Source organism: Mustela lutreola, chromosome 14 (genome assembly GCF_030435805.1).
Source record: "Mustela lutreola isolate mMusLut2 chromosome 14, mMusLut2.pri, whole genome shotgun sequence".
NCBI classification, from domain to species: Eukaryota; Metazoa; Chordata; class Mammalia; order Carnivora; family Mustelidae; genus Mustela; species Mustela lutreola.
Genome location: NC_081303.1, coordinates 47,391,190 through 47,417,369, shown reverse-complemented (window position 1 = coordinate 47,417,369; position 26,180 = coordinate 47,391,190). Strand labels below are relative to the sequence as shown.

Genomic DNA, 26,180 nt, shown 5'->3' with positions numbered 1-26,180 from the left:
GCTTCGCGCCATGACATCAGCCCTGGTGTGGTGCAGTGTGCAAAGCCCACTGGTTGGCGTGGGCCGGGACACGCCTTCCCCGGAGCGGAACAAAACGGGGCGCGGGCCGGGCGCACCCAGTCGCGGCTTCCGAAGAGCGTTCCCGCCCGCGCGCCGCGCAGCCAGTTGCCAGGTGAGTGCGCCCCGGGGTCGCGCGTCCCCGGCCCCCACGGCGCCCCCGGCCCGGCGCGCTACCCCCGCGGCGCCTGCCAGACTTCCCCGGCCGCCGGGCTCGGCTGGGGCGCAGAGTGGCGCGGGAAGGAAAAGTGGTGCGGCCAGGCGGCCGTCCCGGGGCTGCGGAGTAGGACAAGCGGTCGCACTTAACCAGAGCAGCGCGTCCCTTTCCGGGAGGCTCTGGGGACCTCCCGGCTCGGGGCGTCCTGGCACAGAGGGCTCCTGCGTGCGCCTGACCCGGGGTGGCCCGGCTCCCCCACAGCCTGCAGGTCTGGCCGCAGAACAATCAGCGATTCTGCGCGCCACTGACGCTCATTGTACCGCAGGGGGATGAGGGCATCCGTGCCACCCCCTCCCTCATCCTCCTGCTCGGGAAGAGAACGTGCCCGCGGGCGGGGTGGGGAAACATCTGGCTTCACGGTCCAGCCTGGGGCATCTGTGCCCTGAGCGCAGGTGTCAGTTTTCCCTCTTCCTCGGGATCCAGATGGAAGCGGCAACATTTCACCTGTCCCCGCCCCCAGTCTTGGTGCTAGCTGGAGACAATTATGCGCCCCCCCACCCCGTCAGTGTTTTGTGGCCTCCGTCCTTGAAGGCTGGGAACAAGAAAGGAACTGGTGTTGGGCAAATTTAAAGCAAGTTGCCAAAGGTTACTCCACGAGGAATTGCTGAAGCAGGTGCTGTAGGAGGAATTGCTGAAGCAGGTGCTGTAGCCACTCGCAAAGGCTTGGGAGTATCCTGCAGCCTCTGAGCCCCTGTGCCATTGTAAGCTATCCAGTTCGCGGGTCTAGGCAGGGGACAGTAGCCTGGGCTTGGCCCCTCCCTCTCCAGCCGCCTGGGCTCCAGCCACCCACCCGCCTGCTCCGTGGGGCTGAGGGAGCCGGCTGGGCCTTCCCTCCCTGGAAGGGCTCTGCGCTGGGATCCCGCTGCAGTGGCGCCAAGGAGATCCACTGGGCTCCCGCAGAAAGTGTGTCATGAAGAGGCAGCTGGAATCTCCGTGAGAGATTGCTTGGAAGGGCAACCTGGCTCAGTCTTGACAGTTGGGTCTGCTGCTTAACAGACTGATGACCTTGGGTGCGCGAAGTAACGTCCCAGTGCACAGTTTCCTTTAGAAATGGGGATGGGCTGCAAATGAAGAGCACGACTGTGGTGTCTCTTGTCCTCCCCCTTCCTTGCCCAAAGCCGAGGAGGCTGCCCGTGTTGGCGGTGTCTCAGTCATCTCAGAGTGCAGCTTGGGGGGTCCTCCTGGGATCTGGGGACAGGGGCGCTGAGCTTCCTTAGTTCTCTCTTGGTGGGTGCCTCCTGATGCCTCCTGCAAGAGCGACCGTCCTCAGCCCTCAGTGGCTCTCACCCTGTCCTTGCTGAAGCCAGCCTGGTGCTGCTCGCAGCTTCCCAGGGAATGACCCTTTGCCTCAGGGAGGATATCCGGGGTGGGGACAGTTAGACCAGGAAGGAAGTTTCTCCCACAGAGGCAGTGCTGTGGTCTGCCTGATGGGGAGGGGACACTGCCCAGTACAGAGGGTCTGGTGGGGGGAATGGAATCCAGGGGAGAAGCTCAAGATAGGGCTTAGGCCTTCCAGTTCTGCAACCAGGCTAGTGAAGTATGGAAAACAGGGGTGTCACAGCTCTGGCCTCTGGTCTGATCCAGGACCTCTCTTCCTGGCCCGGGTGTTTCCTTTTTAAACGTAAACATCTGCCCCTGGAGCCGGCCAGTGCTCCCTGGAGCCACATGGCAGCCTGGGGGTGTAGGGGGAGGATTGTGGGCAAACACTGGGTGAGTGAAAGGAGTGGATACAGGCTTTCAGCTAAGTGGCCCTGCTGGATACTCCTAAGCCTCGAAAATGGTTTTTCCCTGTGATTAGTACTGAGAACCAGGTAAGGGGTAGAAAAGGCAGTCTGGTTAGTTGCGGAGGCAGCCTTCAAACACAGGCAGACTCCTTCCAAACCCATGTTCAGTGCTGTGTTGTTACTTTTCTTTGCTCGTGTACATTTCCAATTTCTAGATCAGTTAGTAAGGAACTACCTGCCGTGTGTGAAAGGCACTTTACAAAGGGCTTTGCCGTGGCTTATGAAGTACTTCAGGAAGATACAGTTTTGCCTTTGTGAATGTGGATGGAGGCAGCGTTACAACTCGTGACCTCTAGGCTCCCACTCTGCTGGATGGTCAGGAAGGAGAGGACATCCCTGAATGTTAGGTTCCAGATCCTAGTGGATATGCTTTCACCAGGTCTGATGCAAGCTTGAATTTGCAGGCCAGGTTTGCAGGAAAGAAAAGAAGCTTGGAAAAGAGCCTGCTTGAGAAAAAGACACACACACACACACACACACACACACACGCACAGAGAGCAGCTAGCTGGGGGTAAGGAGGTTGGGGAGAGGGGGTGCTGGGTACTAGAGCCCTTGCCTATGGTTTTCAGTTGTCAGGAATTTCTCTGGCAATGACGTGGCTGGCCTACACAGTGCCTCAGGAATCTGTCTGACGTCGGCATTGAGTAATTGCCATGTATGGTAAAGTGTGTAAATACGGAGGCAGTTAGCATTTCCAGACTCTGGCATTTCCAGGTTTCCCCAGGGCCAGAAGGCAGCGTCTGACTCCTCAGCAGCCCTGAGCAGGCAACCAGACTCTCACTCTCCAGTGTGCTGGCCTGGGGTTCTTTACCCGGGGATCGCGGGGGCTGGAGCTTCCTGTGAAGTCAGCTGCAAACAACCTGTTTGTATGAGGTCTAAGTGCTAATTTGTTTTTGCTTTTTAAAAATCAATCCAGGAAACATCAGTCAGACCCTTTAGCATGAGACCACAAGTGGTTACCCCTGGACAATGACATCATTCCAGAAAAAAAACAAAGAAACTTGATCTGTTGAGTAGCCTGTGAGACCTATTATAATATAGGGTTTCTTGTAATAGTTTTGAAATATTTTTTAAAAAATCGCAGACCCTCCCTCCCTTCTCCCTTGGTTAACCTTCAGACGTCTGAACCCCCAGAGGTGGAGAGCTCTGCCGTAAAAGGGATTACTAGAGGAGCAGGAGGAGACAGAGCACTGTACCTGTCAGCTTACAATCACGCAAGAGCCATGGACATAGATGGAAAAAGAAAACTCCTGCTGGGATGCCTGGGTGGCTCAGTGGGTTAAGCCTCTGCCTTTGGCTCAGGTCATGATCCCAGGGTCCTGGGTTCAAGTCCTGCATCAGGCTCTCTGCTCAGCAGGGCGTCTGCTTCCCTCTCTCTCTCTGCCTGCCTCTCTGCCTACTTGTGATCTCTTTCTCTGTCAAGTAAATAAATAAAATCTTAAAAAAGAAAATAGAAAAAAGAAAAAAAGAACACTCTTGCCAGAGAGAGGGCTGAGCTGGAGCGACGGTCAAGTTCCAGGGTACTATGGGGCCTAAAGTGATCATAGCTCACAGAGGCCACTTAGCTTCTCAGAGAGGCCAGCCATGGGCAGGATTGTGAAGGAATCATCTAGTGGGCTGTGTGAAGCTGGGGACACACTGGCATTTCTTTATCGACCATTCACCCCCCTCCCAGTGACCATTACTTTCAGGAGAGTCTGTTTCCTGGGTTTTTAGGTGTCACACTAAGGCATGGGTCCTGAACCCTGTTCAGCAGGGAGTCCCTCCTTCCCTCTGTCTCCTTGGCTGCTCTCTTGACGTGGGGGCATGGAGGAAGAGGCTGAGCGGCAGGGTTGGATGGGATCACAGCTCTCCTGTGTCCCTGGCCAAGTACTACACAGCTCAGGTAATGTGAGCCGTGCATTTCTAACTAGACAAACACCTGACAGGTCTCTACCAGACCAAGTGGGTGGGGACCTGAGCCCTGTGCCCAGAAGTCACTTTTTGACCCTAGGGAATAAGAGATTTTGGAATGGGAGAGATGGGATTTTTCCACTGGAGAAATAAAGACATGGAAGGGTTTGTCAAATCAGTGGTTTGAGGAGCCTCCTTCAGGCACTCGTGGCCAGTGGTGAAGGATTATGCATCTCTGAAATGGCTCCTTGGACTTGAAACATGACCACACTGAACCCATCACCTTGTCCTGACTTTCATGACATTTGTGAACAGGAGGGCCTGTGCCTTTCTCTCCTACTATGTGAGCCGCCATCTTGAATCCCTCTTCTCAAGACTGAGGAACTGAACGTAGTTCCTAATGGGACAACTAGATAGGAAGGTGAGGACAGCTTATCAGAAGAAGCCAATCCTTCCAGCCAACCCTAAGGATCCTGACTTTTAAAAAAAAAAATTCACTAATTAATTAATTAATTAATCAATTTTAGTGGGTGGGGAGGAAGAGGGATGGACTCTTAAGCAGATTCTTGTGGGGCTCGATCTCACAACACTGAGACCATGACCTGAGCCGAAACCAAGAGTCCAATGCTTATCTGACTGAGGCACCCCGGATCCTGACATTTGAGGTGAATAGCTGACCAGCTGTTTCTAGCCATTCAGCAGAAAACTCAAGCCCTGTTCTCTCTTGAGATTAGCAACACGGTGAAGTAGGTCAAACCAGAACACAGACAGCAATGGTCCGTGGGAACAGGAGTCTCTGAAACCCACCAGGTGGATGATGTGATTACAGAGGATAGCAACGCTTCTCCAGCACCAAGAACAATACACACAAGAGCTTGGTGTTAAAGACACAAGCCTCTGCTTGCATCTCAAGTCGCCAGAGGGGAGCTAAATCCCAAAGAAGGGCAAGTCACTCGTCTCGTTCGCGGGGCTGACAGATGAGTCAGGAATTCATGGTCCCTATTTGGCTTGTTATTGTGCCAGCCTTGCTGCTTCCAGACGTGGATTAGCTGGGAAGGATGGCCAACATCTGGCCCCACAGCTGGTGTGAAGCTTACCAGGGCCAGCCCTGTCGGCGGTGCGCCTGGCCCCACGCTATCACTTCTGCACCCTCTCATTGCCTCCTCAGAGTGGCGGTCTCAGGGAGCCAGTGTGTGGGCCAACTTAGAGACTAGAAAACTGAAGCTCAGAGAGGAAAGGATGTTGCCCAAGGTCATTCATCCAGGAACAGATGAGTCCAGACCCACTTTCCTCACCTCAGCTCTCCCACCTGACCTCAGACCTGGGGAACTTTCCTCCTCAGAGTCTCCCACAGGGCATCGGAAGCCAGACCTTGAGAGGAAGCCCCTGCGCCTTGTACGGCAGCAGGTGGCTAGGGCTCCCTCCAGCTGAGACTCTTCCCTGCCGGCGGGTCCCCTGGGGGGGTCCTCCTGGGGACAGAGGGAATGGAGAGCCCACCCACAGGGGGAGCCTGGGGCCCTTCCAGTCAGTGAACAGTCTTTGTTGTTGCTGTTGTTTTTCCCAAGGTGCTGGAGCCCTTGTCCCTTCAGCGGGCTCCTGAGAGGAGACCCCCCACCCCCAACATCATGGCCAGGCTCGAAGGCATGGGGCAGCCCAGAGGCATCCCAGGCAGATTGTCCTCACTGGCTGGTCCTTGGGTTTCACCCATTCTCCGCCCATGTTCCCGATTCCCTGGGGCCCGGCTGGATGTGGGCCCCTGACATGGAGCCAGGGAGAACAAGGAGAGGCCTGTATGGAGCTCTGGGTCTCCCCCAGAGGGAGAAGGGCTTTGTATCTGGGAACAAAACACTGCTTGGGACTGGCTCCCAACCACATGGTTAGGGGAACTTTCCTCCCCTAGGGGTATTCCTAGGGCCACAGAGTGTATCCCCTGCTAGTTCAAGAGGTTGGCAAGGGAGGAGAGAGCCAAGCGTTGGTGTACTCTGTGCCTACTGTGGGCAGCTGCTCTTACATAGGATGGGGCGACAGCCTGACAATTGGGGTGACAGGGGCCCCGGAAGGGACTAAACCCATTTAGGAATCCAGTTCTGTTCTTTGAGCCTTGTTTTCCTTATCTGTAGGGTGGGCGTGTATTCCCCATCTCCAGGTGGGAAGGAAGAGATTGTACATGTAACCTGGTGATTAGCAGGCACGCAGTCCGTGGTAGCCTGTCGGTTGGGGAGCTCTGGCTGTGGGAGTTCCGGGGGTGATGCCTAGTTACCTCCTTAGAGGCAGAAGAGAACTTGTGTGGCTCCAGAGGGACACACCTGTTTTTCCAGAAGCTTCCCAAACAGAGCTCCCCTCACACGTCACAGCCTGTCCTTGAAGCCACCCCTGCAGGGAAAAGGGATGGCCATGGTGGGCCCCTAGGGCTGGGTGTGGGAACGTGTCCCCGGGGTCACTCAGTGGAGAGTGGCTGCCTGAGTAGAACTGGGGTTCCTGCTGCACGAAGCGGGGGAAGGGTTGACGCTGAGGCAGACGGCAACACACATGGCTCTTCTCACCGAACCGGCACACACATCCTAGGGTTTGGCAGCCCTGAGCTCTTGCTCGACAAGGCATCTGGCCCCTGGCATCCTCGGGGCGGAGTGGAGCGAGAGACTGAATGGTGGGGCATCAGAGGCTGGGGCTGGGGACTGTTCTCCAGGATCTGGGAGCTCAGGCCCTAGGGGGGTTATCTGAGGAAGGCAGAGAGAGGTCATGTGCTGTCAGAGAAAGCCTACCTTCGGGTTGCATCAGTGATGCGCGTAAGCCTGAAGGGCTGTGGAAGGGCCTTCCACAGTGGTCCGTGGCCCGTGTAGACCCGCGTGGGAGAGAACAGTGGGCCCCAGCCTCAGCCCTCCACCTGCTCACAGCCCCTGCCAGGCATTCTGGGCGAACACAGCGATTCAGTCACCCACCCCGAGAATGGGTGAGGTGTGGTGACAGGAGTCGCAGAAAAGGAAGTGGAGACTGTGCAGGGGAGAGTCTCAGGGTAAGGGGTGTGATTATTCTCGGGCAGCAGGGAGTCACTGATGGTTCTGAGCAGGGGAGCGCTCCACAGAAAAGATCTGGCGGCTGCCTGGACATGGAATAGGGAGGAGATTCCAGAAGCAGCACGACCATAATTGCTGTCTCTCTAGGGATGCATTCGGTTGTAAAGTAATGGGCTTAAAACGTAGAGGGAATTTGTTCGTTTGTTTAACTGGAAAATTCAGAGAGAGACTGACCTTTAGGTTTGGCTGACTTTGGTGGCTTAAAGGTGGCATTGCAGACGCAGTTTCTTTTGTTTCTCAGCTCTGTCTTCCCTGCTGTCAGCTTCATCCCAGGACTGTCCGTATCTCTGGGGACAACAACCTCAGAGCTCTCACTGGGGGAAGAGGGACTTGCTTCCAGGAAGTTCTCTTGAAGGAATGGAATGCTTTTTCTTCCAGAGCCCCCCAGAACTGCCTTCTCCTATTTTATTGGTCTGAAATGGATAGCTGGCCCATCTTTGAGCCAATAACCTTGGTGGCTTAGGTTAGGTCCCCACCATGTGCCATGGCCGAAAATCAGGATAGTTGCTAAGGAACAGGTATATATGGTGTAGTGTCCTCTTCAAGGGGCTGCACGAGGGAGTGGTGAAGGCTGGGTTAGGGTGGTGGGAAGAAGAATGGAGAGCAGAGAGTCTCAGCACTGGTTTTGGGGGTGAGTGGGTAAAGGGGAACACACAGTGGGTTGCAGCTATGGGAGGGGGGAAAGCCCATCAACATTCTCAGGAATGGGATAATTCCTCTGTGATGGAGAGAACGGTTTTGGTACCATGAGCAAAAATGGAAAAGTCGAGAAAAAGAACAAGTCTGAGGAAAGGCAATGAGTTCAGGTCCCTCACGTTGAAACGGAGGCACTGGTGGGCCATTCCGGTGGAGATGCTCACCTGAGATTAGATGTGTGAGCCTGGACTCAGGGGAGAGGCCGAAGCCAGAGGGGTATGGAGGTTTTTGACAGAAGGGGACCAGGATGGGACCCAAGGGAGCCCCAGCTTTTCGGATATGGGAGGACGAAGCAGAGGGCGTGAAAAGATGCCTGAAAAAACCTTGCTGAAAATCCCCGTGATTGTTGTGCTCTTCGAGCCCCAGTGACTGCGATGAGCCCCAGTGACCGCGATGAGCGATGAGCTAGCACCACCGACGCCACTTTCCTTGCTTGTCAGTCTGCACACAGTGACTGAGCGCCTCTGCTGGGTCCCAGCCCCTGCGGAGACGCCCTGACATAGAGAACTTGTCTCTGGCTGTGGCTTTCAGTATCAGAGCGTCCCTGCCTCATTCCTCAGCTACTCCCTGGACGCCTGTAGAAACACCTGTCTCAGGTGCTGTGTGGGGTGTGCAGACTCCATCGTGAACAGGAGCTAGACCTTGAGCTGAGGCCTGTGTCCACAGTCAGATGGGACGCTCTCCAGCAGTGAAAACCATGTCTCCCTCTGTCCTTGACATTGATTCTAGCTGCTACTACCAGGAGGGTAGGCTTTGGATAACGTAGCCCTGTTTTCAACATTTCCTGATACAGACAACTGGTAAGTTTTGTCCATAGGCTCTTTTGTATCCTGAGGCAACAGCCAACTCTGGCACCGTCCCCCTTCCTTCCCAGGACCCCACGTCCTTCTAAACTTGCCACATCCGGGCTACTTCATCCCCCCAGTCCCGCACCCGTGGCCGCCTGTACCTTGCTCGGGGGACCCCGCCCTCTGTGAACTAATGTCATCTTCCTCCTTCAGTCACATGTCTGTTGGCTGGATGAGTGAAACGGAAGGAGAGACGCTGACCCCATCAGTCTTGGGGCGGGGGGGGTCTCTGCTCTCCCAGTTTCCATGGTGTGCACCTGCTCTGCCACTCTCTGGCGCATCAGCACCAACCTGGAGCATGGCCTCTCCTGCAGTCTTGGGCTCCTGTGTTAAGAGTAATTTATAAGGGCGCCTGGGTGACTCCGTCGTTAAGCATCTGCCTTCGGCTCAGGTCATGATCCTGGGGTCCTGTGATGGAGGTGAGTCAGGCTGCCCACTCTGCGGGAAGTCTGCTTATCCCTCTGCCTCTTCCCCTCCCCCAACAAGTACTCTCTCCTTCTTAAATAAATAAAATATCTAATAAATACATAAATAAAATCTTAAAAATAATAATAATAATTAGCGAACACTAACTATAGGCCAGGCACTGTACCATGCCTTTGACATGCCAGACCTCATTTCTTCCCCAGAAAGAATCTGTGAAGTAGCTATTGCTTTTATCCTGGTTTTACAGATGCTGAAATCAAGGTTCAGAAACACCAGTTACCTTGCACAAGGTACACAGAGCCAGTGTGTGGGGCTCAGAATTGGACCCAGCCTGACTGGTATTAGGACCTCAACTCAGAACCAATACCTAGAGCATCTCAAAGTTGGTCTCAGCATGGCTGCTTTGGACTCACCTGGGGTGCTTATTGAAAATCCAGACTCCTGGGGCGCCTGGGTGGCTTCGTCGGTTAAGCGTCTGTGTTGGGCTCAGATCACGATCCCAGGATCCTGGGATTGAGTCCCTGGGATCCCTGCTCAGCAGGGAGCCTGCTTCTCCTTCTATCTTTGCCTGCTACTCCCCCTGCTTGTGCTCTTTCTGTCAAATGAAATAAATACAATCTTTTTTGTTGTTGTTGTTAAAGATTTATTTATTTATTTTACAGAGAGAGAGATCACAAGCAGGCAGAGAGGCAGGCAGAGGGAGAGGGGGAAGCAGGTTCCCTGCTGAGCAGAGAGCCTGATGCAGGGCTCGATCCCAGGACCCTGGGATCATGACCTGAGCCGAAGTCAGAGGCTTAACCCACTGAGCCACCCAGGCGCCCCTGAAATAAATAAAATCTTAGGAAAAAAAATCTAGATTCCTGTGCTTCTCTGAGGTCTAAGGTGGTACTGGTCAATCTGATTTTTGCAGCGCCCCCGGGCACTCCTGATTTTTTTTTTTTTAATCTTATCTATTTATTTGAGGGAGAGAGAGAGAATGAGCAGTGGGGAGGGGCAGATGGAGAAAGAAAGAGAAGCAGGCTCCCCGCTGAGCAGGAAGCCCGATGTGGGACTCGTCCCAGGACCCTGAGATCATGACCTGAGCCAAAGGCAGCAACTCAACCATCTGAGCCACCCAGGCATCCTCTAATGCCTCCTTTTATTGACTCTAAGGCTCGAGAACTGTGCCCTGTGTGCCTACCCACCCTCCTGCTTAAAAAAATTTCTGGTTTTATTGGTGAGCTTTTTCTTACATATAAAGGAGTATATAATATCTTCATGTATGGGTCAAAGGATAATTGCAAAGTGAGCCCCCATGAGTCAACCACCCAAGTTAAAAAAAGTCAGCGCCTTAGCAGCCCCTCTGGAGACCCTACCTGCCCCCTCCCCGCCCCCACAGTGGTGCGCCATTCCCTGTCTTACAGGTAACAAGTCTAAGAGAATAGTTAGTGATCATCTTCCCTTGCTTTCTCTTTATAACTTCTTCCCCATGGGTTCATCCCTTGACAATGAGAATTTTGTCTGTGAACCTTCCATAAACCATCTGTGTTTTGTGAATTCTAGAGCATCTGCTTCTCTGGCTCCAGTGAGCCTCTGTGAGATCCATCCCTGTTGATACGTGTAGAGGAGGGTTCCAAGACTTGCTTCCACAGTGTCCTTTGAAGAGCGGGTACCTTATGCTTGTTTATACCCTCGAGAGTTCCCCACCCGGGGTTGGAAACACAGCAGTGGCTCAGTGACTGTCTGTTGTCAGCGCTGGGGCAGGAAGCCCCCGAGTGGCAGTGGGAGAAGGATGTGGAGAGCCCTCAGGAGGAAGTGCCCTGCCAGAACGGGGGTGGTGGGGACCCCACAGGTGTTCTGCCTGCCCTCTTGCCATCCTCGGTCTGCCTGTGGCTCTTCCGGCATGGGCAGTCTGGGTCTCCGGCTCCCTAGAAAACTAATTCCCATGTCTGGGTCCAGTTTCAGGATGCCGAACTGGGGAGGAGGCAAGAAATGTGGGGTGTGCCAGAAGACGGTTTACTTTGCGGAAGAGGTTCAGTGCGAAGGCAGCAGCTTCCATAAATCCTGCTTCCTGTGCAGTGAGTATGCGCCCCGCGGCCCAGCTGCTGTTGCCATGGGAATGGGGACGGGGTGGGGGGGGACCTGCCCCCACAGGCCGGGCCTGTCAACACCCCAGGGGACGGGCCCCATGGGACGTAAACAGCTTGACATTTGGCTGCAGCACAGCTGGGGCGGGAAACACTTACAGGCCTCTTTGTTCCGCTCAGAAGCTGCTTTCTAAGGGGAGGAACTGGCCAGAGCTGGTGGGGGTGGCAGCCGCTCCGGGGTGGCCAGGAGCCAAACTTCCAGACTTGCTTAGGGAAACTTTCCACTCCCTTTTCTCTTTCTCTCCCTGCCACAATGCCATCATTTAAGAGGAAGCCACTTTGGGTCCCGAGTTTTACCCAAATTTGGACCCAAATGATCCCTTGTTGAAGGGTGACAGAGGCTATTACTTTATGGGGACACGGAGCCCAGAGAAGGAGCGGGGTTCTCTCTTCTTCCGCCCCCTGGGCCAGCCTGGTCACTTCCCTCAACTCCCATTTTGCTCCAGCGGCCTGGGTTAAGAGGAAGATGAGCAAGCACAGCTTTGACATCCACCCCCAGTAACCCGGAGCAAGAGGGGCTCGAAACACAAGCCCAGGCGAGTAGGAAACGGGGCAACAGACAGCAAGCAGCTGGGAGCCATCCGGTGGTTCCGGGGGTCCTTGACCTGGACAGTGTTTTCACAGCCCCCAGGAAGCAGTGGATTGCCTCCCCCATTTCTAAATGATCTGTGGTCAGAGCAGAGGGTTCTGGTCAGAGGGAGAGTTTTCTGTGAGGGCGGGCAGAGTGGGAGGCAGGGGGATGTCTCAGTGAAGACCTGGGTTTCTGGATCCAGTGGTCAGGGTTTGAATCAGAATTCGGGTTTGGGGATCTGCATGCTGATGGGCAAGTTACTTACTTGGTTTCTTTCTTTCTTTCTTTTTTTTTTTTTAGATTTTATTTATTTATTTGATAGAGATCACAAGTAGGCAGAGAGGCAGGCAGAGAGATGGGGGGAAGCAGGCTCCCTGCTGAGCAGAGAGCCCGATGCGGGGCTCGATCCCAGGACCCTGGGATCATGACCTGAGCTGAAGGCAGAGGCTTTAACCCACTGAGCCACCCAGAGGCCCCAAGTTACTTGGTTTCTCCCGATTACAGGGGAGTTAGTAATACTCCCCTCATGGGGTTGTTGTGAGAATGAGGAGAAAGAAGCTTGGAAAATGAAGTACTTAAAACGCAATTCTGAATGTTCGATAAATGATAGGCACCGCCCTGGACACACATGTGTGCACGTGCACACACATATGCGCACACACACACGCACAGATACACACGAAGGCACAAGCTGCTGAGGGAGCTGCAGGCCACACGGTGCGGTGACACAAAGGAGGCCTCCTAGCCCGTCTGAGAGATCCAGGGAACGGGGTCCCCTCCATCCATGTCACATGAAGCAGAGTTGGGAGTGTCTGTAGCCGTTTTGTTCCCTGGTGATTTGTGGTCCTGAGTAGGAACAGATGGACCAAGGGTCACTTGGTCCCTGGTCACTTGGTCCCACAGATCCACCTGCTGCCGGGCCACCCAGCTGGGAACCACCCAGCACAGGGCAGCAGGGCCCCCCTCTCCACCCCCGCCTTGCACCCTGAGCAGCCAGCCGGAGTGGCCACCCAGGGGCCGCATCTGGTGAACAGGAGTGAGTGAGCCCCAGCGGGGCCTTGTTGGCCTGTAGCCCACAGAGGAGGCCGCCGACAGCAGCCCCTTGTTATCGGCAGTTAACTGCACTTAGGAATTTTCCAGTCATTTATTTTTTCAGAGGGCTCAGCATTGGCTAGGAAGAGGGTCCGGGCTGCTGGGGTCCATAGGGCTTCTGCCTTTGCTCTCTCATGTTGCTTAATCACTACAAGGGGCCACAGCTGAGAGGCCTCAGTCACGCTTGAGGAGGAGTGGTGGTTGGTCGCGGTTGGGGGAAGGCAGGAATTCAGGGGGTGGCATAGGAAGAAGGGAGCAGGCCTGGGGTAGGGTGTGAGGGGGTGTGGAGGATTAGAAACACTTGTGGAAAGTCAGGCCGGGGAGCAGGGCCAGGGTGTGGGGAGGTGTTATGAAAGTAACAGCCATAGGAAAGGGTCTCGAGTCTCCCTGGGGCCTCCAGGGTGTCCGAGCTCAGACATGTCCCCGCAACCAGGTGTCTCGACAACTTGCTGATTGCTGGTGTCAGAGGCTCTGAGCACACAGCCGGCTGTTGCTGATTTGTTTACGAATGGAGGGAACATCCTTTCCCTGTTTCAGAGGAGTGGGTGGTAACTGTCCAGCTTGAATTCAGAAATTCAGAATGACCCTGATAATCAAAGGACGTTCCTTCCTAAGTTTCTTTGGAAGGCTCTTCCCTTCCTAAGGTTCGCAGAGAATGGGCCTGGGCGGCATTCCGGCCCTAGTCCCTTAGCTGGCTGGGCCTCTGACCATTCGGGTCCTTGGCTCTGGCTTCTTGTCAACATGGGACGTACATTCCCTTTCCTGAGAGCCTGGCACAGACAGGTGAAGACGGGATGAGGTAACCCAGTCAGGGAGAATGGCCTCTGCCCTGGGCTTGGCCTTTGACCTGGAAGCGGGAACAGAGGGGGCCTGCAGTCCACTCCTGCGGTCTCTGCAGGGGCGGCCAGCTCCTGCCAGCAGGCAGGAGATCTCAGCTGTGCAGCTGGGGGCCGACCCCATGGCTTCGGGCGCTTCTCTGAGCCGCAGCCAGCTCCCTCCGTTGGGGTTGAGCAACCAGACCCATGGAAAGGTAGATGCGCTGTTTTCCAGAACCTCAGAGTGCAGGGGAAGCTCAGAGAAGCCCTGCACGCCCTCTGACCCCCGCATCTCCTCACCCACAGGCTCAAGTTTGCTGTCAGTTTTTCACCCTCTTTTGCCCCACACAGGCTTGGTCTACCTGAAAGGGACCTTGGGCCGGCAGAAAACAGCCAGGTCTGGGAATCACGCTTGGTTCTGACCTGGTCCAATTCTGTGAGCTTGAACTTTATTGTGGGGCTTGCTTTTCCTTCCAGAGGAATCCCTCTCTGTTTTGGAGGGGGGTGAGGGGGCTCCGACCTCTCGCCTGGGACTGCCTCTTGCCCATATTTCAAAAATACATCAGAAGGCCTCACCAAGTCTGTGGCGTCTGGAAGGACATTTGTCCAACAAATGCATAACTAACCATACCTAAGATTTTTTTTTTTTTTTTTTTTAAATCTTAACATTATTTGGTAGAAGTTTATTTAGGACTTCATTCAAAATTTCCCTCGGTCGGGTCTTCGGTAGAACCTCCAGGTGACCAGACTACATTGCCTGCACGGAGGTGGAAGGGCGGGGGGCCTGGGGAAGGTGTTAAAGGGGGACCGTGGTGGGCAGGAGGGCCTGGGGGAGGCCAGAAGCTGACAGGGTGGTCTGGACATGGGATCTGGAAGTCAGGGCTCGGTTGGCACTCCAGGAGCCATCTGGAGGTTAATGACTTGTAGGCCCTGCTGTCTCTTCTGGGTTGAGCTCCTGGGTCTCCTAAAGAGACCACTGTTTCCCCAACTTCTCTTGTCGCTGCTTTCTGCCTTCCCTCTGGTTTTGGAATTTCCAGTTCAATTTGGGCCTTACGGGAAGCAATTCCAGGCCAACTCCGGACTTCCCGCCCTAGAAGGGAATGTTGGAGCCCTTGGCCTGTTGTTCCCTCTCCCTCCTTCCCGGGAGCCAAGCCCCAGGGGAGGTGGTGGGAAGTTCCATATTTGGGCTGCCCAGAACACTGGAATGAGGTGAGGATCTCAAGGGCAGGACTAGAGGGTCCTTATTTAGTCTGAAATCTGCAACCTGGGGCTCAGGGTGAGAGGAGCTGGCAGAGGGCCCGACCCATTAAAGGCAAGAGGATGGCTAGTTGCAAGGAGCTGAGCTGAGAGCCTTCTCAGGGGGAGGTGCGAGGCGTGGCTTCTCTAGTGGTTCCTCGAGGGGTCCCTGTTCAGAAGGACATGTTTGAAGATGTGGTCCAGTTGGGCACACCCAATCTCCATATGGAAGGGATATCATAGAACCAAATTGGAATTCTAGGATAAGACATAAGCAGGTAGAGTGAGGACGAGTCTGGGAGCATATGATCTTTTGAGGCCTGGGCCTGTTCTTCCTCCTTCTTTGGGTCCTCGAGATACTAACTTTACATAATGCTAATAAGAGTGGCCAACATTGGGGCGCCTGGGTAGCTCAGTGGGTTAAAGCCTCTGCCTTTGGCTCAGGTCATGATCTCGGAGTCCTGGGATCAAGTGCCACATTGGGCTCTCTGCTCAGCAGGGAGCCTGCTTCCCCCCCCCCCCCCCGCCCTCTGCCTGCCTCTCTGCCTACTTGTAAAATAAATAAAATATTTGAAAAAAAAAAAAAGAGTGGCCAACATTTATTATGCATCTACTGTGTGCAGGTTATTGTGCTAATTACTTTACACGTAAGATCTTATTTAGTTCTCCCAACCACCTTTTGGGGTAGATATTATTGTCTGCATTTACAAAAGGGGAGACACGGAGGGGCGCCTGGCTGGCTCAGTTGGTAGAGCATGCAACGCTTGATCTTGGGCCTGTGAGTTCGAGCCCCACGCTGGGTGTAGAGATTGCTTAAAAAATTAAAAACAGACAAACAAACAAACAAACATTAGGGATGCCTGGGTGGCTCAGACATTAAGCATCTGCCTTTAGCTTGGGTCATGATCCCCGGGTCCTGGGATCGAGCCCCGCATTGGGCTCCCTGCTCAGTGGGGAGCCTGCTTCTCCCTCTCCCATCCCCCCTGCTTGTGTTCCCTCTCTCACTGTGTCTCTCTCTGTCCAATAAATAAATAAAGTCTTTAAAAATAAAAAATAATGGGACGCCTGGGTGGCTCAGTTGGTTAAGCAGCTGCCTTCGGCTCAGGTCATGATCCCAGCGTCCTGGGATCGAGTCCCACATCGGGCTACTTGCTCTGCAGGGAGCCTGCTTCTCCCTCTGACTCTGCCTTCCACTCTGTCTGCCTGTGCTCGCTCTCACTCTCTCTCTCTCTTACAAATAAATAAATAAAATCTTTTAAATAAAAAAAAAAAAAAAAAAAAATTAAAATTAAAAAAATAAAAAAAAAAACATTAAAAACAAAACCAAAAAACCCAAAAGAACCAAATGGAGACGTGGAGGCTAGAAAGGCAAAATAACTTGCCCATCTCACAGAAGTCACATAGCTGGAAAGAAAGAGTTGAGATTTGATTCTAAGCAGTCTCACTGCACGTGACCCCAGGCTCCAAACTATTTCACTCTGGATGGCTGGGTATAGGCCCCCAGACAAGCCCAGGAAGGTATATGGGACTCACAGGCTTTCCGAAGCTCATCGTCTCCTAGCTGCTCATACCTCAGGAGTCAGGAATTCTTCCTGGTCTGGCCTCCGTTCTTCCTATGGCCAGCTGGTTCTGAGATCAGAGCTTGGTGTAATTAGCATGACCTGCATCTCATTTCAAGGCCCATTGTGCTGGGTACTTGATAAATATGCAACTTTTCTTTTCTTCTGGGTGCATCGCTTCACCTGCCACCCCACCCCCGTGCGTCCTGCACCCCCCCCCCATCCCCCCACCGGCACACAGGGATTGTTTCTTCAGGATTCCATTGTCAGAGGCAGGAAATCCTGGCCCTTCTTCTTTCCGTTGTTTTTTCTTCTCTCCTATTGAACACATGGTCTCTGTTGAGCAGAGCCAAAGGCCTCAGTAGGTTTCCTGTGGCCTAGGATCAGCTAGGCTGTCGCCTCAGATGAACTGTGGGGCGCACTACAGCCTGGCGAGGTGTGAGGGTGGAGGGGACGGAGGAAGGTGTGTGTGGGCTCTTGTGAGAGGTGGCTCGGCTGGCATTCCTGGAATGGGGCCTCGCAAACCCCCTCCCTCCCTCTTCCCAGCTCCTTGGCCCTCCGACTTCCATTTCCATGCTGCTCCTGGAAGATCCGGGTCTGGAGAGTTTCAGCCGCGGGGGGGCTTGGGGGACAAGCAGCTCACCCCAATGTCAGCTCACTGTCCTCCCTTCCCTCCCCAGTGGTCTGCAAGAAGAATCTGGACAGCACCACTGTGGCCGTGCATGGCGAAGAGATCTACTGCAAGTCTTGTTATGGCAAGAAGTACGGCCCCAAAGGCTACGGCTACGGGCAGGGCGCCGGCACGCTGAGCACCGACAAGGGGGAGTCTCTGGGCATTAAGCATGAGGAGTGAGTACAAGACTCTCGCCAGCCCCTTCCTTGAGGTCTGCCCTCCCACCGCAGTGTCCCACACATTTGCAACTGCTTTTGGTTCAGCCGTGAAAGGCTCAGAAAGCCATTGATTTCCAGGGAAGTCCTACAGTGGCCCACTGGGTGTCGGGCCAACGAGAGGAGCTGAGGGTCCATTGAGGAATAAAACAGGTGCGGTGCCTCCCTGTGTGGAGAGTGCAGCCCATGTTTTCATAGGGGTTAGAGCCTAGAGGGGCCCCAAGAATCACTCCATCCAATGTCCTCTTTTCTCAGATGAGAATCCCCAGCCCAGGCTCAGTGGCTTGTCTGGGGGTCTCATGGGCGCTGAGCCGGGCTCAGCAGGAGCAGCACTGGCCCACCCGCCTCTCTCTCTAGCCATCTCTTACCCCTGTACTCTGGGGCAGCCATCTCCCTTCCTCGGAAATACAGCAGGGTTTCACTGGCACTCACTGACCTCTGACCTGTTGAAAGAGTGGCTTTTGGCAGTCTGCCTGGCCAGCATCTTGACCTTGGGGAGAATGGGCAGAAATGACAGATGAGTGAGCACATTTTAGCCAAGGTCATTGCCCCAGAGGGAATGATTTGTCAGCAGATTTCTCCTGGAAAGAATCTCACAGGCTGGCTGCAGGAACGGGAAACAGGGGAGGGCAATTCTTAGCAAATGAGCCGCTCACTGATGCCCGTGTTTTAACTCCGTGGCGAGAGGCAGTAGATTGCTTTGGGGAAATCCGCATTTTGCTGAGCCTGGGTCTGTCCATCTGTAAAATGGGAGAGGACCCTGGAGGCTCTGGCTGGGAGAGTCGCCCCCTAGTGGGCGTGAGATGAAGGTGGGGTTGTGCCCGCTCGGGGCCAGCCCCACTCGACTCCAGCCCCACTCGACCCCCTCTATGAAAGTCATCTCACCGCATGTCGTTGCCCACGCAGGACTCCTGGCCACAGGCCCACCACCAACCCCAATGCCTCCAAGTTTGCACAGAAGATTGGCAGCTCCGAGAGGTGCCCTCGATGCAGCCAGGCAGTCTATGCGGCTGAGAAGGTGATCGGTGCCGGGAAGGTAAGGTGGTTTCTGGGGAGATAGGCTTGGGGGAGAGGGGCTGGGGAGACACCTTCTTGAAATGTGGGTTCTAGGACTTTGTATGTTGGACCCTGGATCTGATCAAGGGAGCCTGAGCACTGGGCTTTAACTCCCTCCCTTCTAGGGAAGGAGTAACCCTTTGTCCCCATGGGCTGCTTGTCCCTGTGGCTTCCCGTCTGCAAGGACTGAAGAAGTCACACATGGGCTCCGGGGACAGGTGGCTTGGCCAACATTCTTCTTCATGAGGATAACAGGCCCGCCATTGATGAAACTGATTATTAAATGCTTAAATGCGATTTATAGGGTGTTGTAAAGATCAATCTGTTGGGTTTCAAAGGAGCCACAAAATTTTGTGGGAACATGTCTCTTTCTGGGAAGAACATCCACAGTTTTCATCAGATTTTCAAAAGGATTTGTAATCCCCCAAATGTTGAGAGCCAGTGGAAAATCCACATATATTCCATATTGTAAGACCTGGTCTGTGGGAAACCCATCCATGTACGCCTAGGGCAGAGGTTTTTTAAGATTCAGGGCAGATCAGAGCCTCCCAGAAAACTTTTGCAAACTATATGTGACTGCCAAGTATGCCTTTCCCCTGTGGACTGCCAACCCCAGAGCACAGTAAGAATCACAGTAGCGTGCCTCCGTCCCGGTGAAACCCTGCCTCCCAGAGAGTCCCAGTCTCTGGCAGTCCCAGACTAGCGGTCAGAGAATCATGGAAGAAGCATCCTCAGTCTGTGGCCGGAGAGACCCAGATGGAGGAGTGACTCGGCTAAAGTCACATAGCAAGCATCAGGAACAGCTGGGCCAGGAACCTGTCTGCAGCTCTTCTGGCTTTGGGTGACGGCTTTCAAGTCTTCTCCACCTTGAGGAAGGGGCCCACGACCAATGGACGGGGAATTGACACTTAGGCCAGATCATCTAGACCATAGCAAGCTCTTATTGTAGTCTTTATAGTCATGGTTGGAGATAGATACTAGTATCCCCATTTTACAAGTGAGGAAGCTGAGTGTCAGAGGCATTAACTTAATTTGCCCAGATCTTCCAGCTAGGCAGTGGCTAGGTTAGGCGTCAAGCCCAGGTCCCTCTAACTTGGAAGCCTGTGCTCTTACCACTCTTAACTCTGCTTCAGGCCTCTTAACCTCTTTGAACCCATTTCCACAGATGTACAATGGGAAATGAGAACCCATTTCCATAGCTTCATGAGTCCTGGAACCATGACTAAGACCGTGGACCCTAGGGGTGCCTGGGTGGCTCAGTCAGTTAGGTGTCTGACTCTTGGTTTTGGGTCAGGTCATGGTTTAAGGTCATGCGATCAGCCTACATCGGTCCCCCCACTCAGTGGGAGTCTGCTTAGGATTCTCTCTCTCCCTCCTTCTCTCAAATACATAAGATCTTCAAATGACTGTAAAAGAAAAAAAAAAGACCTTGGACCCTAGAGAACCCTTAGTTTTGCCACTTACTAGTTGTGTGGCTTTGGGCAAATCACTGAACCTTTCTAAACCTTCCATCTGCATCTGTAAAGTGAAGCAAATGACCATCCCATCAAACAAAGCTGTTTTGCAGAAGAAAGGAGAGACTGTTCTGGGGTCCCCAGGGCAGCCCCCCTCCCCCACCGGTGTGTGCTTAGGACACTATGCCATTGCTGTTACTGTTGGTGCTATTATTACTGTTATTGTGTACTTTGGGGAATTCTTGTGTGGTCAGAATGATGACCTTTGCCATGAACTAAGTGATATGAAAGCGGGAGATACTAATCTTATTTTGCAGTTGGTATCTTTTGTGCTCATTGTGTCTCACTAGGAGATCTGAAAGTTCTAAAAATAGCTGAGAATCCCTGTGTCCATTACCCAGACAGGGTCTAAGTTAAGCCTTTAACTCCTGAGGGGTGGGGATAAGAGAATTTTGCATTCAAGTGGAAAAGGTTGGGAGAAGCTCCCACCTCTCTTTGGCCTTGGCCAGGAAAGAAATATCGAGGAACAGAGGTGCTTTGGGGTGCTGAATGAGTGAGCAAAGGGATCCAGGGTGTGTGGAGGGCTGGCAAGGCCCCGTGAGGCGTGGGTGGCAGCCCCGTGAGGCGTGGGTGGCAGCCCCATGAGGCCTGGGTGGTGGCCGCGTGCCCTTCAGCCCTGCCCCAGCCTGGAGAGCTGCACAACCCTGCTGCACAGAGGAGGAGGCGAAGACTGGGATGGAGGCGGAGATCTGGCCCCCCCCCTTCAGCTCTCCAGACCCCCCTGTCCTTGAGGCCTGGGAGGAGGAGCCAGCGTGCATGGGTCAGGCAGCCAGGAAGTCTGAGGGGATGCAGCTTCCTTTCTCATTCTCCAGGCGGGCAGTGCTGAGGGAGTCTCTTTGACCTTAAAAGGCCTTGTTTTGTCTGGCCTGCGTGCTGCCTGCCCCTGGCTTTCCTGGTTTTGCAGAGCTGTCCATACAGCAGCGGCTTAGCCGGCTCAGTGTTGCTAATGGGAGCAGGGTGCTGAGAAGTCTTCGTGTTTGGGCTGACTCCCATCACTGTGGGCAAACCCGGGTCTGCTCCTTTCCCAGCAGGGTCTCAGCCCTGTGTTGTTTCCAGGCTCCTCTTAGAACCCCAGAGGGCCTTCTGTGGCCCCTGGAGAAGCTGCACTCCTCAGGCCTTCCCCTGCTGGGTTCAGTGCCCTTCACAGGAGCCCTTTTCCTTCCAGAGTAATATTCCACACGATGGCCTCAGGGCCTCCTCTGGGCCCCAGCCTGTGCCGGGCTTTTTATCCTGCCAGAGCTGCCTAATCCTCTCAGCCGTCGAGCGAGGGAGATACTAGCAGACCACTCTGTGAGAGGGAGTGGCTTCCGGGCAAACAAGGAGCCCAGTTCTGGAATGAATCCCAGTTACAACAGCCCTCACCGTGCCCTGGCACTGTCTGCATGTATGTGCGTGTCTCGGGCCCTTTCTGCAAGGTGGGCACAGGAGGTCTCCCGGAGGAGGAAATGGTGGAGGCTGTGCGGGCAGTAGTTAGCCGTACCAGGGCGAGTCCGAAGCCCAGGCCCACACCTCCGATCCATAGGCAGGATGGGCCTGGAGAAGGCCTGTGCTGGCCTGTGGGGGGACAGCTACTGCCGTGGCCTTGCCACCCCCTCGCCTGCCCTTTGTGGCGGAGCTGGTGCCATTAACCATCCAGCCGTAGTGATACGTGCTTGGAGATGGTATGAGGTCTTGTGTGGTCCGTGGCCTGCTTCCTCCACTGCCTGACCCCACGGGCCACCTCCTCCCACAGTACCAGCTGAGCAGACTTCGGAAGTGTCTTGAACCCTTCCACTGTTCTTACGTCAAGGGGAATGGGACTGTGGGGTCAGGGATGCCCTCGTCCCTGGTGGCAGCCTTAACTGTTCCCTTCCCCCACAGTCCTGGCATAAGTCCTGCTTCCGGTGTGCCAAGTGCGGCAAAGGCCTCGAGTCCACCACCCTGGCCGACAAGGATGGCGAGATTTACTGCAAAGGTGGGTGGTGTCACCTCTAATTCGAGGGTTGAGCAGTCTGAGGGGGTAGGGGGCTAACTAGTTATGCCCTTGCTAAATGTAAACTGATTCCTGGCCTTGGGGTCAATGCCAGAGCTTCTAGCGTGACCCTTCACTTTACAGATGGGGAGACAAGCCCGGAGGGGAAAGATGCCTTGGCCAGAATCATAGGGCAGATACAGGCAGGATGGGGCCAGAGCCTGGGTTCCTAACTCCTTAACGGCAGAGAGGGCTTCTCCTGTAATTTCAGCAGCAGGGACGTGGATATAAGAATATAATGTGGAGCCAAGGACCTCCTCACTACTGGGGATTGGGGTGCTACAGAGGTGACGGGCGCTGAGTGGATTTTGCTGCCCTGAAGGCCTGGCCAGGTGCCCAGGGTGGAGGATCTTCGATGGGAGGGCGCTGGGAGGTGTGGCCTGGGGGAGAAGGAACTGGGCCTCACCCCTTCTCTCTCCGCAGGATGCTATGCGAAAAACTTCGGACCCAAGGGCTTTGGCTTTGGGCAAGGAGCTGGGGCTTTGGTCCACTCTGAGTGAGGCTGCCGTCACCCACCACACACTGCCCACTCCCATGCTTCTCATCGCCGTTCCCTTCCCAGCAGCCTTGGCGACCTCCTGGATTCCTCTTCCCTCTCAGTCCCGCCACGCATCACTAATGACTTGAACTTGGGTGTTCGGCTCCCTTTGGTTTGGAGTCTGCCTGAGATCCCACTCCTCTAAAGGGCTCCCTCTGCCTGGGATGTGACACCATCACCAGCAGGAGACCTCAATATTTTAGTGCAGGTCTGGGCTCGTCTCGGATCCCACGTCTCGGATCCCAGAGGAGCAGTAGCCCCGGGAGAGAGGGAGGCAGGACCAAGATGGGGCAGAGGAAGCTGGTGGTTCATTAGACCTGAGATTCTCCTTTGCGGGCAAGAGGGTAGGCTTCTTGGTGTCCCTCAGGATAGGCCTGGGGAGTTCCAGTTGGGGAGTCTCTGTGGATGCAGAGGGCACACAGACAGGGCCATGGACTGTCGGGGCCACTTGCCTCTCTGGGCCTCTTCCCTTGGATGTTCTAGGGACATGGTGTCCTTCCCCTCGGGGTGAAGAAAACAGCCCAGGTCTGAGGACCCAAAGTCAGGGTGTGGTCTGACCTCCCCAGGTGTCAAGTTCCTTGTTTGGCGGGGGCCCCAGTGAAACACCTCCCAACACACACTTTTATATAACAGTGGCCCAAACCTGAGAGTAAATAGCTCTGCCCCTAACCCTGGTCCCGGGGCTGTGGTGGTAGCTCCTCCCCGTCCCAGCACAGACCAGGCCAGTGCTCTGTTCCTGCCACTCCTGCTTGACCCTTAAGAGTTGGAGGGAGGCACACACGGCTTCAGTCTTCATCTGGACACTGCTTGCCTATGTGCCGGGTCCTCAGGACCTGCCTGCCCACTCGGGACCTTGCCCCGACCACTCTGCCCTTCTCTGGCCACATCGCCCCCCATCCCTTCCAGGCCCCAGGTGAGGAGCAGCAGGAGGAAAGGGAGGGGCTGGGCCTCACTGCTCCCAGTGACTGAAAGGACTACCGTACGCGGAGGAGTCGCCCGGAAGGGCTGCAGGTGCGAGCTGTGTTCAAGCTGACTTCTCACCTGGTCAATAAAGGTCTTAGAACAGAACTCTGGTGTCTGGATCCTGTGTCTGTGAGAGTACAGCTAACCACCCAGCTGGGAGGGAGCTTTCCTGGAGCCATCAAATTAGCACAAGTTCAGGTGGAAATTGATACGATTTGTTCCTGGTTTTCTAAGCGCTGCTTACGTTCTAGATCCATTCTAACCGAACCACACTGCCCCGAATGAGGACTTGACCAGCCCAGTCCCACTGCCTTGCTGGCAGTGGCAGCAAGCCGACTGCTGGCAGTCCTGACTCCCATGTCTGGGTGTGAAAACTATAAATTTTGGCAGTTGAGGGGCTCAGCGAGGCCCCAAAGCTGTGCTCAGAACGTCTCCCAGCTTGGAAAACCCCAGAGTGGGAGGGAAACTCAGCCAGAGGAACTTCCATGTCATACCTAGAAAGTTTACTTCTGTCCAGGAGGGATGGAGTGGAGGGGCCCAGCTCAGCCGGCTGCGTGGTCCTGGCCCTGGCTGAGTCTATCCTGGCTGCTTGAACAATACCATGGACTGGTGGCTTATAAATAACAGAGACGTATTTCCCATCGTTCTGGAGGCTGGGAAGTCCACAATCATAATGCTGGAAGATTTGGTGTCTGGTCAGGGCCTGCTTTCCTAGTTCACAGCCAGCCACCTTGCTGCTGTGTCCTCACATGGCAGAAGAGACAAAGGAGCTCCCAGGAGCCTTTTTTATGAAAGCACCAATTCCATTCTTGAGGTCTTTTGTCCTTATGGCTTCATCAGCTTCCAGAAATCCTTCCTCCTAATGCCATCACATTGGGGATAGGTTTCAACAGATACATTTGCGGGGGGGGGGGGGCACAAAATTCAGTCTATAGCATTCTGCCCCTGAACCCCCCAAATTCATGTCCTTTTCACATGCAAAATACATCCATTCCATCCCAATCACCCCAAAGCCTCATCTCACTCCAGCATCAACTTCAAGTCTAAGCCCCAAACCTCACTGAGTGTCATCTACAGCAGATACAGGGGAAGACTCCAAGTACGAGTCATTACAGGCCAATTTCTTCCCCAGCCATGAACTTGGGAAAAAACACATTCTGTGCTTCTCAAATACAATGGTGGTGTTAGAGGATTTTTTTTTCCTTTATTGCCCACAGGTCTTGGTTACACCACTTCGAAACATGAAGAGGTAGACCAGAGGAAGAGTGGTGGGCAGCAAAGCAAGGCTTATTGAGTGACAGTACAGAGCTCCCAAAGAGGGAGGGGGCCTTGAGAGGGTTGCCAATTTGGTCTTTAGGTCTAGGGGTTTTTACAGCTTGTGGGCAGACTGTTCATCTGATTACTCATTCTTGCGTCTGTCACCCAGTCAGGTTTGTATCCTCTACCTATCATGTGGGGAAGGGTGGAGGGCTCCTTCCACCCGCGGTGTAAAAATCCTTTGAAGGGTGGTTTCCTCTTAGGGCAGGAGCCCCTTGTCTATCCTCCATTAGTGGGACACACTAAACAGTGGAACACACGTAAGATAAATAGTTCCTTTTATTTATTTATTTATTTTTAAAGTAATCTCTACACCCAACATGGGGCTTGAATTTCCAACCCAAGATCAAGATTTGCATGTTCAATGGACTAAGCCAGCCAGGCACCTCAGATAGACATAAAAAAAAAAATTTTTTTTTTAAAGGTGGCTCAGTGGGTTAAGCCTCTGCCTTTGGCTCAGGTCATGATCTCAGGGTCCTGGGATTGAGCCCTGCATTGGACTCTCAGGGAGCCTGCTTCCCCCCACCCTCTGCCTGCCTCTCTGCCTACTTGTGATTTCTGTCTATCAAATAAATAAAATCTTAAAAAAAATTTTTTTTTAAAGGATTTTATTTACTTGAGACAGAGTGAGAGAGAGAGAGCATGAGAGGGAAGAGGGTCAGAGGGAGAAGTGGATTCTCCGCTGAGCAGGCAGCCTGATTCCGGACTCGATCCCGGGACTCCAGGATCATGGCCTGAGCCGAAGCAGTCGTTCCACCAACTGAGCCACCCAGGCGCCCTCAGATAGACATTTCCAGTCTAAAAGGGAGAAATAGGAGAGAAGAAAGGAGTGATGGGCCCCAAGCAAAACCTAATGAGGCAAACCCTATTAGACCTTAAAGCTTGAGAAGAATCCCCCATCTTCTGGACCCAATGGGGTAGCAACATCATTGCCATGGCCCAACAGGTTGCTGCCTATGCCCAACTCTGCCAGGGCTTTACCCTGTGCCAGCTCCTGGTGGCCCCATTGTTTAAAACCTAGATGGAAGAAGCCATGGCCCCCAAGCCCCTGTACTCGGGGGTCTGTGATGGAAATGGCAGCCTTAATCATCCCTGGATCACCTTCTGGGGCATTCTTCCATTGTCTCGAATAGGACTTGGCTTCCGTTGACATGGCTGACCCGTACTAACCTTATCACAAAGTCACTTGGCCACACCCTTGACATTTTCATTTTTTGCAGTATGGATAGGCTGAGAATTTCCCAAACTTTAAGTTTTGCTTCCTTTTTGCTTCACAATTCCAAGCTTTAGGTCATTTCTTTCTTCCTGTATTCCACTGTAAGCCAAGCACAGAAGGAGCCAAGCACACCTTCACCACTTCGCTTAGACATCTCCTCAGCTAGATACCCAGCTTTGTCGTTCATGAGTTCTACCTTCCACAAAACATTAGAATATGAACATACGGAGCCAAGTTCACTGCCACTTTGTAACGAGGATCACTTTTTGCCTCGGTTCCACTA

The 26,180-nt window shown here is 53.9% G+C and overlaps 1 protein-coding gene across 1 annotated transcript; it reads left to right on the top strand.

The window, feature by feature from the left end:
* The first annotated feature begins 43 nt into the window (after window positions 1-43).
* On the top strand, window positions 44-23,469 carry CSRP1 (cysteine and glycine rich protein 1). Its single transcript, XM_059145109.1, has 6 exons — window positions 44-172; window positions 10,934-11,052; window positions 17,075-17,243; window positions 18,189-18,318; window positions 21,713-21,806; window positions 22,287-23,469. The coding sequence occupies exons 2-6, from the start codon at window positions 10,941-10,943 to the stop codon at window positions 22,361-22,363; spliced, it is 582 nt and encodes a 193-aa protein (XP_059001092.1). The 5' UTR covers window positions 44-172; window positions 10,934-10,940; the 3' UTR covers window positions 22,364-23,469.
* The last annotated feature ends 2,711 nt before the right edge of the window (window positions 23,470-26,180 follow it).